Source organism: Pundamilia nyererei, unplaced genomic scaffold (genome assembly GCF_000239375.1).
Source record: "Pundamilia nyererei isolate P.nyererei 1_Seehausen unplaced genomic scaffold, PunNye1.0 scaffold00207, whole genome shotgun sequence".
Lineage (NCBI taxonomy): Eukaryota > Metazoa > Chordata > Actinopteri > Cichliformes > Cichlidae > Pundamilia > Pundamilia nyererei.
Window position 1 is genome coordinate 18,412 of NW_005187608.1, and position 14,006 is coordinate 32,417.

Genomic DNA, 14,006 nt, shown 5'->3' on the forward strand with positions numbered 1-14,006 from the left:
ACCCCCCCACCCCACCCACGACATTTATCCAAACAGACCTGCTCGACAGGTGCAGCTGCAGAGGTATGCTGTTTTAGATCAACTCTGTCTCACAGCTCTTTAGCAAACACAGCTCTAATTAGATAATGCACATGCTTTTTATTTCAAGAAACTGTCGCGAAATCAATCAATGTAGAGCAGTGTCACAAACCACGGAGGCCCCAGAAAAGTGCAATCAAACGATGAGTTTGTAACAGCCCGGAGAAAACATCAACATATGTCTTCTGACCAACATACATGTTGTGGATACTTATAAAGCAGTGGGGTACACGCCCCCCCATGCGTCAATGACAGATTAAAATAGGTTCCAGACATTAGTCACAGTCAATCGTACATCTTTAATAGCTATAAGCAGACATAGAACTTCTCTTTTCTATAACACCTTCCATACAAGGTAATAAACTTCAAGCCCTCAGGGTCTCTGAGGCTAATTATTGACTCTGATCATCTGTTACCAAGTAGAATAAAATATTGTGAGACACCAAATGAGTTAAGGCCTCAGGTCTGACACATTCCTAGATTATATGTACTGTAAGCATGCATTGCAGTTATCCTTCTATGTTCTAGTTTCCCTCAGCATGTATCACCTGGACAGTCACGCCAGTGAAGCTTAAGACCCTTAATGAACTGAACATCAACTCAAAATAAGCTCAGATATGCAATGTGTATAAAATACTTCTAACCGTACCTGTAATAAAAGTTAACATAATGGAAGGATCCTCAAATGGACATCTTCAATAAACAGCTGTAATGCAGTATCAATACTGTGAGAAATATTATTAGATGAAATAATGCTGTAAAGAATGTTATCAATGCAATTATAATGATGCAGATTATATGGCAGCAATATAAGAATTTCTGTATCTCCACATTGTCTGTTAAATCATACAGGACACTTGATGCCCACATCAGAGTTTTGCACACTGTCATGATGCGTGTTTGTTCTGGGAGTTGAAGCAATAAAGAGATAAAGTCTGTTTGAGATGCTTCATTACATGCACATGGGTGTAGCTAAGACTGATTAACTGAACTGTGTGATGAATTAGGATCTCTACTGCCGTTCCACAAGTCCTGGTATGATTTCTTTCTCCAAGCCACCTTTTTTTAGCTTGCAGAGACTATAAGGAATGCCCATTTCGGCCTGCACGGTTCACTATGTTCTCCACCTCACACTGAAGTGCTTCAAGTTTTCTCCTTTCCATTTCTGATGCCTTCTTCCACTGTTTCTTAAACCTCCTAACTTTCACCAACCTGTCAATGTCTTGCTGCGCCCTGATGTAGCGCTTCCCATTTTTAAAAATGATTAGGGACGGACTTTATCGACACTCACTCACAGGAAGAGCACAACCAGTTATTGGTGCCAAAAAAGCCGTTAGTAAATCATTTTCCAGGTGGCTGATGGCAAATGTTCATCTACAACGCTTTTCTACTCTTCCTGAGCACTCAAAGTACTTGATACAATTGCCTTACTCACCCATTCATACAAGCAAGAAGGGGATGAGCACACTGTACTTTCTAATGAAGCTCATATCCTTTGATGATGGAGATCTTCTTCTGTGGTAGTGAGTACCATCTAGTTTGCTGGTGTCTGCTGGGGGGCAGCGTCAGTGCCAGAAATGCCAGCAGGATGAACAAACTACTCTGCGAGGCCGGAAGAATCATTGGTCAGAATTTGGGCCAGGAGGTCACTGAACCTACCCTCTCCATCACAGACAGCCCATCACACCCACTCCACACCTCTGAGGCAGCAGAGTGATTCAGCCTCGCTGCCATAAAGAACACTTTAGAAAACCTCTCTCTATAAAGCTGTACAATAACTTCATTCTGGGACAGGTTTACACGCCTGTCAGGCAAAAGACTTTAAAGCAATTTGCACTTCTCTCCTACACATCAGTCTTAATTTTACTGTTTTTAACCAACTTCATTTGAACTTTTATCACTTTTTTATATATTTACATTTCTGTATTATCTCAGAGTATAAGGCACTTTTATTTAACTGTGTTTATTGTAGACTGTACTGGTTTCACTCTTGCTGCTAGGGATGGGTATTGATAAGATTTTCACGATTCCATTTTCGATTCTGTTTAACGATTCGATTCTTTATCGATTCTTTTTAAAAAAGGAGAACACTAAGGTCGACTAGCTTAGAACTTTGTTTTTTATCTTCTCTTTGAACAGGATAGACATTTAGGAGTAACATGGCCTTACAAACCCAACAGTGAGATCTTAAGAGATCATTAAGAGATCCACAGCCTACGGCTCTTCAATGGGGTGTCACAGGGTCCCCAGGAAAAAACATTGTAAATGTAAAATAATAAAATGAATATTCTTCTGTAGCAATAACACAAGAATATCCAGTAATGTCCCTGCCTACAATTAAACACATTCACTTACTGAAAATCATCTGCTGTGGCAAACAGGTGCAAGCCTTTGACCACAAACTGAGTCACTGCTCGGTGACATTCGTCTATCCTGCCTGAAAGGAGACGCTACCGGCAGACTGCAGCGAGAACTGCCAGCATCTGAGCCAGACTCTGTCTCATCATGGTCACTAAATGCACAGTGATGGCAGGTTTGTAATAAGGCAGATCGCGCTAACATAATATGCACTGTTGTTGATTATTTACCTGCCGCATTAACGGGAGAGGACGTGCAAACGTTACTGAATTAAAAACACGACATTCATTTAAGGTCATCGTGTGTTTTGTGAGCAAATGCTTTTGCATATTCGTAGTTTTTTCTCCCTTAAATGAAATATCTACTTTTCAAATATTGCAAGTTGCCCTGTTGTCATCCGTTCTCGTAAAGTATAACCAAACTTTTGAGCGTTTGAGCCGCCATGTTTCCTGCCAGGTAAATGACGCTCCGCAACGTGGTGACGTCGTTCTGGAATCGATAATCGACTGGAATCGATAAGGGAATCGTTTGCAAACATGGCAAACAATTCCAAGGAGTTGAAACAGTGGGAACCGGTTCTCAACAAGAACCGGTTTTCGATACCCAGCCCTACTTGCTGCTGTAAATCAATTTCTCTTGTGGGATCAATAGTCTATCAGGGAGCCCACACCCCTGACGCTTGAGGCAGTTTCATTTCAGCTGGAAGATGTTCAAACAGGAACACTGGTACAGTCTGGAAAAAACAGTGTTTGGCAACCTGGTGGGCATTCGCCTCCCATTGGGTAATAATTGCTGGGAGGCCCGTTCAGCCTCTGTTCAGCTGTAATGGCTCCACCGATGCCATCAAGCTGGAGACTCGTTGGATGGAAACATGTCGAGAGCCAAGTGCACGATAACAGTAATCGTTTTCTTACTGCAAAAACATCACTACCCTGCAAACACAGACTGTGTGTGATGCTAGGCTGTGTTATGGAAATCTCTGATCAGTAACAGCTGTACAGCCTGACCAACAAGTTTGTTTTGGTAACTGAGCTCCTAGTATTCCATGACTCTGTTACTCAGCACTGATCAGCAGCTGTACTGTGCATTTCCCCTTATTCTATAATGCGAGTTCTCCTTCTCTCTTCAGATGTACGTAGATGCTCCAAACGCTCGCCAGTCAGTGTGCAGAACATTTTTACACTTTTTACCCTGACTGTGAAACCTAAACGCTGCATGCTTATTGGATAACAGCTTGTGATGGACACATCTGGCCAATCAAATATTACAGATGTGGGTGCTCAGAATATTGATATCTTTATTTCACAACTGAAATGAGACTCAGGAGGAAAACAACAGTTCACTAAAAACATTTTGATTGTGTACGATTCCTGATGGAGTTCATCTTCAGCCGCACAGTTTCCATCATTAATGTTATCTATCAGATGCAATCAAAATTCAGCATCCCCCACCCATCAAGAACCAAAATAAACATCAGATTTGGATGTGGCGACCGCCGTGAAGCAAACAGCCACTGTCTTTAGAATTAGCTCGAGTAGTTAAAGTGATCAATGAAACCTCAAACATTACAAAAAAAACTTAACAGTTCAAGTTTAAAATGTGACACAAACTAAATCTACATCGACATGAGAATCTGGACCCAAAGTATCAGGAGCACATTCAGCTGGAGTCGGGCTTGGCAGTCTCACTCGTTGTTTTGGACGTCTTCAAGTATTTCTAGGAGAACGTGGACAGAATCCATAAGAAACCGATTAGAGCAGAACAAGTTCTTTGTGATCAAACAAATGTGTGGACATGTAAAATGGTCTGTTACAATCAGAGCCTAAAGTATAGGATGAATCTAACCTACGCCAGGTGTGTTTTACCTGTAAGGCTTTTATTTTGGTCACGTTAGCAAACTTCTTGCCTGCTTAAGTCCTACTTATTTAAAGGTGCACTCAGACTGGTAATAAGTAGGAAACAAAAACCAGACTGAACTCCATCGTCATACATCCAGACTAATAACTGCGTGTTGCTACCTGCAGGGTCTCGTAGTGTTTGCGGGTTTTGCAGTGGCTGATTTCAGCCTCCTTGGAGCCGCTGAAGAACCGAGCGCACACCTTACAGAAAAAACCCGTCTTTGGGACCAGGAACTCCATACCTGTGGATGGACACACAGAATGACTCTTGGTCTAACTGTGGGGTGCATTTTAGCAGTAATGCATAAATCCTGCTGACTCTGAGTTTAAATTCAGATGTCAGGACATCCAAACAGCTGTGAATGAGCCATGCTAAACAAATACAGACAATATAGTTTCTTACCAACTGGGTTGCTGGGGTCAAAAGGAGGGAGGGAATGTTCGGTTTTTCTGGGAATTTCCATTTCTAATTTGGGCTTCTCGCTCTCCTCTTCAGCATTGGGGTTTCTTTCAGATTGCTCCTGTTTCCCTGCAACAGACCGGACAAAAACAGGGCTTAACTCAACCCCTCGATCTTATCCCAGGTGACCAGTGCTGTTCGTTCAAACAGAGTCCAGTGATTTCTTCGGGGGGCAAATCTGTGTATGGCACCATCAGCCAACCACTTCTTCTTCTTAAGGTGCTAAATGTAAGAGGCTAAATGAATCCACCTCACCAGTTTCTGCAGCTGTCTCTCTCCTGTCCTTGTTCTCCTGATCCTGCACCTTCAAGTGTTCCTCCTGTTTGACCAATCCCATCTTCTCTTCTTCAACAGACTCACGAGGTTTCAGAGGATTCTCCTCATCGCCATCTTGGCTTCTTTCTGCTGCTAAGGAGGAAGCTGCTGCAGGGACAGGGATGGGAACACTTTGGTCCTCTGGGGCGAACTCAGCAGTTAATGAGGTATCTGAAGGGCAATGACAGACTTCAGGTTCAAGTATGCCACATACAAAAGGGCTGAAAAAAAACATGGTTTATTCAGAGTACCTGGCTGAGGTGTGATGTCAGCCTCGGATGGTTTATGCACTGGGCTGTGTGCAGGCTTGGCTTGTGAAGCTGGCGGTGGGGACACAGCAGCACTGGGAAGCAGATCAGCTGTTACATCCCCCTCAGGTGTGAGCTCACACTTCGCTGGAGCTGCTGTGACATCAATGGCTGCGTCCTAGAAGTAGAAAACAAGAGGCGGCACATGCTGCTGTAAAGTTTCTCACTCACACTCAGGTCCACCTCATGTACCAATGACACAAGGATCAATAATGCACACACCAAACCCACATTAAAATCACTTTCTCAGCATCTCTAAAGTTAGAAATATCCTGTCTCAGAGTGACGCTGAAAAACTAGTTCCTGCATTTATTACTTCCAGGCTGGACGACTGTAATTCATTATTATCAGGACGTCCTAAAAACTCTCTTCAGCTGATCCAAAATACTGCAGCAGGAACTATTTCTCCCACAGTGGCAGTAAATCCAGAACTGAATTTAAAGTCCTTCTCCTCACATACAAGTGAATCCTCAGGCTCCGTTTCATCTTCTAGACGGTGCTGCATCAGCCCCACAGAGCTCTCACACTGCTGTTTACCTGCTGTTAGTAGACTGGGAGGCGGAGCCAGTTTCAGAGGCTTTTCCTGTTATAAAGGAGTTTTTGCTTCCCACTGTGGGGTTTCTCTGTATTATTGTCCCAGCCTATAATACAGAAATGCAGTGAGGCGACTGTCTCTGTAATTTAGTTCTGTAAAAATAAAACTCCTTCAGTGTTGAGAGCCTCTGAGTGGATTAGACGTGCTGGCTCTCTGTGACTGTCTATAACACAACACTTGTGCTGCTACACAACAGGCTGCAGTCCAGACACTAGCAGCTGTTGTTCTAAGACTCCCCAACAAATCTTTTTGATTTCTTCTTATCAAATATGTATGAATAATTAAAAAGTCATTAAGATGGCAATTACTGACCGAAAGAATGGCCTGCTTAATAATTCCCAGATTTGTAGCAGCCCTTACTCCAGCTTCATATCAGGCTTTTAAAGTCTTCTTTGAGCTCTGGTGTAGATTTAGTTTCAGTTTGACTAAAGAACTGAAACACAGGATCTTTGTTTTTACCACAAGCCTGCAGCATCCATTCTGGGGCGACCGTGGCTCAGGGGAAGCGCATCTGTAACCGGAAGGTCGCCGGTTCGATCCCCGGGCTCTCTGTCCTGGTCGTTGTGTCCCTGGGCAAGACACTTTACCCTACCGCCTACTGGTGTTGGCCAGCTTCTGTCAGTCTGCCCCAGGGCAGCTGTGGCTACGACTGTAGCTGCCTCCACCAGTGTGTGAGAGTGAATGAATAGTGGCATTGTGAAGCACTTTGCGTGCCTTGAAAAGCGCTATATAAATCCAATCCATTATTATTATTGGATGTCTGTGGGTGCAGATGAAGCAGTGGAGTCATGAAGATTAGGAGACTTAAAGTGTAAACATGGATAGAGTGATGGAGACAGGAAACCAGCCTGTGGACAGCTAAAACCAGGAGGGTCTGTGGTGACAAGAAACCAAACAGACCCATAAATAAATAATGGCGGTGTTACCGGTCACCCTCCTAGTAGAAACACCCGTGGTATCCATTGGAAGCTCCTAAAGCTCGTTCTCTGGTTACTGCATTCACACAGGTGTCCGTGCCACCCGCCTGGCAGGGTGATGGAAGCACCCCATCAGCCTTTACAGCTGAGGGGTAAAAACATATTCTGGGTATTTCTTCTTTATAATCCCCGAGAGCCTCCATGTCATTTCAAGGTTAAATGAACTGCCACCCCTAGTGACAGGTTGGACTTCAGAATTCACCGAGTATAAAAACACCAGTGGCTAATAGGAGAACAGAGCATCGGCTGAAACGTCCTTAATCACAAGTGATAACCGCAGGAGAATAAAAAGTCCCTACCTGTCGATTTCAAGCTCTATGTGCACACAGCCACGGTGAAGCTACCTGTGGAGTGTCCTGTGGGACACATGTGGGCGGGGTCTCCCCTTCTTCTGATCTTTCGAGTGGAAGCTCGGCCACATCTCCGACTTCGTCCACTGTGACAAAGTCACTCATGTCGAATGGGAACTCATCCAGCTCCTCCTCCTACGTTCAGGGAAGGACAAAGAAACAGAATTGCGAATAAAACGATGCCCTTCACACGCTTTAAACTTCAGCCTTTGCGTCTCCTCACCGCTTTGGTTTCAGCCTCCATACTGTGGCGCTCATCCCTCCCGTAGCTTTGCCTGGATCCCTCCGACCTGGAGGACAACCTCGACCCCGATAAACCGTTGCCGTGGGCCCTCTTCCTCTCCCTTCTTTCCCTTTCCTTCCTCTCCCACTCCCTTCGTTCCTCCTCCCTCCTCTCCCTCCTGGATTTTTCAGTCCACTCCCTCTTAGCTCTCTCCTCCTTCTCCCAGCCCCTTCTGTCCCTCTCCCGCTGCCTCTTCATTCTCTCCCTCACCTCCTTCTCCTTTCTTGCGTCCTTTTTCTCCTTCTCCTGCCTTTTTACCTCACCTTCCACACCCATCTGTTTTTTGGTCATCTCTTTAGTCTCTGTTGTTTTTTGGCCCAGCTTAGTCTCTGTCTGGTTTTCCCCCTTTTCTCCACTGGGGGGTGCTGCTCTGCTGCTGGAGTGGCCGGTGGGTCCTGTTCTGCATTCCACAAGCAGCGCATTAACCATGGCTTGAGTTACCTGGTGACGTTACAGCAGAAACACTGTTTTAATTGTCAAAGATCATTTTGTATGCATGTAATCACACGTTTTGTGCGTACACACCTTGGGCAGCTCGGCTGCTTCCTCAGAATCTGCTTTGCCATCCAGGCGAGGTGGCTGTGGCTCTTCTGCAGGAGTTTGTTCACGTTCTGCTTCAGATGCACTGACTTTACTCTCCTCTGTCGTCTTGATGTCAATGCCTGACGTTCCCGTTGTGTCTGCTTCTAATTGATTCTCCGGTGCAGAGTCACAAACCGTGAGCTCGTCTTTTTCCACGTTACCGTCTTTGCACGCTTCTAAAACCTCTTCAGCTGTTTCCTCCCTGCCCGTCATCTTATTAGCATCTCCATCACAGTGTTTTTCAATCCTCTCCTCGGGAGACTCTGAACTGGCTTGGTGTGCTGCTTCCTCTCTGTCTGCAGACGTCTGCTTTGCTTGGCCATTCGCAGGTGTATCCTGCAGATGCGCACGCACGCACACACGCACACACACACGCACGCACGCACGCACACACAAGCATTTAAGAAAAGCTGAATCTCCAGAAATGAGTAAATGTACATAGACCCTCTTAACTATAACCAAATATCAGTGGTAGTGACCTCAGGTGAATCGTGAGGGGCAGTGATGGCTTTGGTCTGCATGCTGGCTTTGGGGTCAGGCTTGCGGGAGAAGAACAGCGGGTTGTTCTGGATTATACACGGAAACGCCTGAAAGCGCTTGTACACGGACAGGGCCATGGCTGCAGTGGCCATCTCACAAATCACCTGAGCAGGAAAAGAAAACGTGACGTTAAGCACATGAGATTTCTTTGTTTTGCAAAATATTTGTCGGGACTGTGAGGGGTTCATGTGGACGTCACCCACTGCATTTTAAATGCTTACTGTCAACCACAAAGACAAACAAGCTTGTTAGCAAACTGCATCCATAAAGTGTATGTCTGCAACACACAGGCAAACACCTGTTTAATGCTATAAAGTTGAGTCCTATGTCAGTCTTTACAACATTCCTCGAGGTGAATGGACTCGCAGGTTTTTAAAGCCGAGCAGCTGAGTGCGAGTCCTGGAGAACAAAGTGGTGCACAGCTGCACAGACGCATAGCTCTCACCATGCTGCTGAGCACGAGGGTCTTGATGACTGTTCCAAAGCGTCGCACCAATTTCTCGACTTCAGAGGACCCGCTTGGTGTGTCGGGAACATTCCCAATAACCAGCAGGCTGTTCCAGGCGACTGGAGCTCGACTCTGTAACACGCAGCAACATTTAATGACTTGCAAACTAGCACCGGATATGGTTGTTGCTTCATTTCCTTCAACTGTATTTTTGTCATTAGATTTTATTTAGTGTCATTAGATTTTTTATAATGAATAAATATATGGAACATGGAAAAAATGTGTTCAAAATCCACCTTCGCCTTTTTCTCAACTTCCTGCATTCACACAATGTTCAGAAACATGACCTGTCACTCAGCGGGGATCTACAGGGGTGCCCCCCCTACAGCTACTGCAGTGCAGACAGTGCAGTTTATTAAAGCAAGCTGACAGTAACACTTTTAGCATGGCTACAACAAACCTTAAATATACCACATAGGCACCAAAGATATGGGCTACAGAAAATGAAGCTATAGACTATATGTATATGAACGTGTGTACTTACTGCATTTGAACCACACTGAATGCACATTACAGAGCTAACACCTGCATATGAGTGTAAAATAAATGGCTCTGATTTGGTCTCTGGATGCGCCCCTGCTCTGACCTTGAAGTCAACGTCACTGAGATTCAAAATGGTCCTTTTTACAGTACACAGAGCTCTGGTGTTAACAGGTGACTTTCGGGAAGCCTGACCTTTGCTCTGGAGGTCACTGTGATTTTTGTAGACACACTTCTGGTATTAATTTAAACTCCTACGTCACTTCGCTCTCGAGCTATCTGATTTACAAACCACCACCAGCCTTTCATGACTCAGGGGGAAAACTCAAAAGACCTCATAATGTTGGAATGAAGGACATGAAGATGTACTCACTAATGGATCCACTGGTCCCATCAGAAGATTGTAGAGCGCCACCTGCGTGAAGAGTGTTGTGTTTAAATCAATCGTTGTTTAAGGAAACCAGATCACTTCTTTCAAACTTAAGATGCATGACACAGAAAACTAGAAGTAACAGAGGAGTAAAGACAATCCACAGCACAGTCGTACCGGTGTGTTGAAGCTGATGTGTTGTTTCAGGGCGGTCAGTTTAACCTCACAGTCTTTCACCTTGGCAGGCACAAACGTGTGGACCTTTACCATCTCCTGAACAACGTCCATGTCTGGCACTGACACAAGTGCCTAACACACCAAAGGAAAGTCATTTGTTACACAAACAGCATCATCATTTTCCACTTTCAACATTTCTGAACAAGGACACTGAACAATATAAAAGGAATCTATACAGGAAACAGTCTGCAAACATATTGCTTATGGACACTATTAAAAGTGAAAACACACTCTTACGAAATGTGTTTACTAATGCAAAAAGACGAAGGGGGAAATCCCACTGATCCAGTTCCAGGTACTGGCTTTAACCATCCTAGTGCGAGCTGATCCGCAGCCGGGCAGAAATATCATTTTGTATTTATGACATTTATTGAGAAACTAACCACAGAGACAGTTGAGGCTAGTCTAAGAGTTAACCTACAGAAGCCAAACCCATGTATGTGTAACATTAGCCTGCAAGAGTTGGTTTAGTCAACAAAGGTAAAAAAAGAACCTGAAACTGTCAGCTCTGCTTTCAGTTGGTTGAAACCTGTGCATGCATGGTCACTAATAAGAGCAGGTCACATGACTCACTGCTGCTAGCTGCATAAAACAAACTTGTGAGTTGCTGCTTGGTGATGAAACGTGACATCCTCGACGTCATCAGTCATATGCACAGATGTAATATCTAAAGCAAACTGATGGGAGAGACGACACTTCTCTTAACCTGAGACTTTTCAGGTGAGGATGTCTGTCTCACGTCGCTGTGCAGCTGTGTCAGAGCACTTCCTCATCTATTAGAAACAACAAAGTTTAATTACTAACCTTTCCCATTTGTGTTGCCAGGATGATGTCAGAGGGAGTCCCAAAGGGCTGGATCAAGTTAATGATGTCACATTCGGACCAGCCGCTCTCAGGAAGTCCTGTGATCAGCAGCCTGCCTTTCTGTATGAGACAGGCTCGTTTGTATTAACCGATGTCTTTCTCGTTACTACTTTTCCCAGACAGACATAGTGGAATATGTTACAGTATACAGATTATGTACCTCACTAGACGTCTTCTGGTCAGTGTTGCCTTCTGCAGCTGAGGTGAGAGGGCGACAACATGAGTTAAACAGAGCTTCCAGATACAAAGGCAGCAGCCATGAAATACTCATCTGCACATCAGCTGGGTGTTTAATTCATCTAAGACAGACAGTGGAAGTCATGATGTTTGGATTTTGTTGAAGTGAGGTATTTGGATCATGTAGTGATGACTGAGTCTTATCTTCTGTTACTATGACTACATTAAAAGTTTGCCAAAACAATGTGGATGGAGCAGCTCTCATTTCTAGAAATATGGACGAATTTATTAAACCCCCCAAAATATGACCAGAGTTGGGACCAGGAAGCAGAGTTGCAGTCTTACACGCCTCTCTGCAGCTTCTCTCCTAAGAAAGAACAACACAGTATCCACATCTGAACCAAAGAGTAAAACAGTGAAATGTGGATTATTAAATATTAGGTCTCTCTCCTCCAGTTTGGATTCAGGAGACAGACACTATCTCTACTTTCAAGATTAGGCTTAAAACTTTCCTTTTTGCTAAAGCATATAGTTAGGGCTGGACCAGGTGACCCTGAATCCTCCCTTAGTTATGCTGCAATAGACGTAGGCTGCCGGGGATTCCCATGATGCATTGAGTTTTTCCTTTCCAGTCTCCTTTCTCACTCACTATGTGTTAACAGACCTCTCTGCATTAAATCATATCTGTTATTAACCTCTGTCTCTCTTCCACAGCATGTCTTTATCCTGTCTTCCTTCTCTCACCCCAACCGGTCGCAGCAGATGGCCCCGCCCCTCCCTGAGCCTGGTTCAGCTGGAGGTTTCTTCCTGTTAAAAGGGAGTTTTTCCTTCCCACTGTCACCAAAGTGCTTGTTCATAGGGGGTCACATGATTTGTAGGGCCTACCTTACAATATAAAGTGCCTGCTGTGATTTGGGTCTGTATAAATAAAAATGTAAATAAACTGAATTGAATTTTTAAAAACACAAACTAACATTTATGGCAGTAGCTGGTAGTTAAGTAAACCATGACTCATGTCTTTGGCGGTACTGCAGATGTTTCCTACCTGTGTCCGTTCCAGCTGCATCTTTGTTCTGTTCTACGGACGGTTTGCTGTGAATGAAAGCAGCGACCAATGATGAAGATTAAAGAAAAACAGGATTTCAAAAGAACCATCAGGAGGGGTCATTCTGACCCTGTCCAGTCACGTTTTTCATTTTTTAATCATATTCTTCTTTACATTTTAATTAAGACAAAACAAGTATTTAGGTACATGTTTGGAGGGGGTTTTTTTTACCTCTCATAAAGTTAAAATAGAGATTAGAAGAAACTAATAAAGGGTTCAATAAATAAGAGATTTAAATAATGTCATTATTACAGAGGAAGAACACTGAAGTTTTGGACAACGTGTGGCATTCGTTATAAAGATGAGACAGACTGAACAGCTGACTGGCTACATTCTAACACCGGGCCTACAGCTGACTGCAAACAGAAACACATTACATGAAGTTTGGTAGTTCTAGTGTTGAGCCAATAACTGTGACAAACCTGTTAGCATCAGCAGACTGTTCTCCTTCAGGGTTCTGTAAGAAAGAGGGCGGAGCAGTGAAACACAGGTGTGTATTAACACTTCTTCATCTTTGCATCAGCAGGCTACAGGAGGGAGGCACAGAACACCTTCTGTAGCTGTCACAACACTTGTTTTCCAGCTTTAAGCCTCACTGAGGAAAGTTCTAGATTATCATCTTGCTCTGGAACCATCTCAAGGCCAGAAAGCCGGCATTGTCTGGATTATTACACGGACATGATTCAAAACAGGAAAAACATTTCTCACACCTTAGCTACTGAAGCTGTGATGTGCTGCTCTCTGATGGAGAGGTTTGTGGAGGTGGCCAGAGCCTGGGCGTCTTCAGCCTTCACCATACATACAGAGGCCTGAAACACCAGCAAAGAGATTAGACGAGCCAGAAAGAAGGAACACATGCAGCAAACTAACAGATTACCACATTTACAGAAAGGATAGATTACACAAAAACCAACCGCACTTTTTATTTTTACTTATCAGAAACACCCCGCCCACTGACCCACATCTGACACTTCAACCGCACCTTCTGTCCTTGGCCCTTCTCGCTCTCCTCTGAACACGGCATGAGGATGACATTATTGATCTTTCCAAAGGCCCCGACCAAATCGGTGACCTCCTGTTCAGAGGCGTCCTCTGGGATGCCCGTCAGATACACCAGACGATTGGCAACAGACTGAGAGTCCTGTGAGGCTGGAGTCACAGTTTTCTTCTTCTTCTTGGCCGGTGGAGGCTTGGCAGACTTGCCAAAGAGAAAGCAACAGCACATGTTTAACCTCAGTTTGTGATAAACATGAGCATGACAGTCAATATGGGTTAAAGAACACAGGTTTAAGTTGGAAATATAGTTGCCAGTTGAACAAGATCTGGATGAAATTACACAGGTGAGGAGGGAAACCTGTAGCACACCTTTACTGCCTTAGTTACCTTTTTTGCCAAGGTAACTTTTTTTATTGTGTTGTCTCAAATTAAATAATCTAGTCCTTGCTCTTCCAGCGGCTGCCAGTTGTTCCGGTTGTTCAGTGATGACGCGACGAATCCTACTTCCGGGCCTAAAGTAGTCTG

At 44.3% G+C, this 14,006-nt stretch overlaps 1 protein-coding gene across 1 annotated transcript; it reads right to left on the minus strand.

Moving 5' to 3' along the window:
* Positions 1-3,716: 3,716 nt before the first annotated feature.
* LOC102192259 (caldesmon-like) lies at positions 3,717-13,710 on the minus strand. The gene is made up of 18 exons (XM_005747882.1): positions 13,468-13,710; positions 13,196-13,294; positions 12,908-12,942; positions 12,426-12,472; positions 11,364-11,401; positions 11,144-11,263; positions 10,280-10,411; positions 10,106-10,147; positions 9,190-9,324; positions 8,684-8,848; positions 8,148-8,540; positions 7,563-8,063; positions 7,334-7,474; positions 5,361-5,535; positions 5,050-5,280; positions 4,738-4,863; positions 4,455-4,576; positions 3,717-4,152 (listed from the first exon to the last, which is right to left on the minus strand). The coding sequence occupies exons 1-18, from the start codon at positions 13,708-13,710 to the stop codon at positions 4,096-4,098; spliced, it is 2,802 nt and encodes a 933-aa protein (XP_005747939.1). The 3' UTR covers positions 3,717-4,095.
* Between the last annotated feature and the right edge of the window lie 296 nt (positions 13,711-14,006).

What these genes read in the sequence shown, in the direction of transcription:
- LOC102192259 (XM_005747882.1), bottom strand. Translation starts at nt 13,710, where the DNA reads ATGTGCTGTTGCTTTCTCTTTGGCAAGTCTGCCAAGCCTCCACCGGCC. An exon ending in CAGTCTGCTGATGCTAACAG is followed by an intron (nt 12,473 to 12,907) that starts GTTTGTCACAGT and finishes TTTCATTCACAG; the next exon opens with CAAACCGTCCGTAGAACAGA. An exon ending in AGAGACAGCTGCAGAAACTG is followed by an intron (nt 4,864 to 5,049) that starts GTGAGGTGGATT and finishes GGTCTGTTGCAG; the next exon opens with GGAAACAGGAGCAATCTGAA.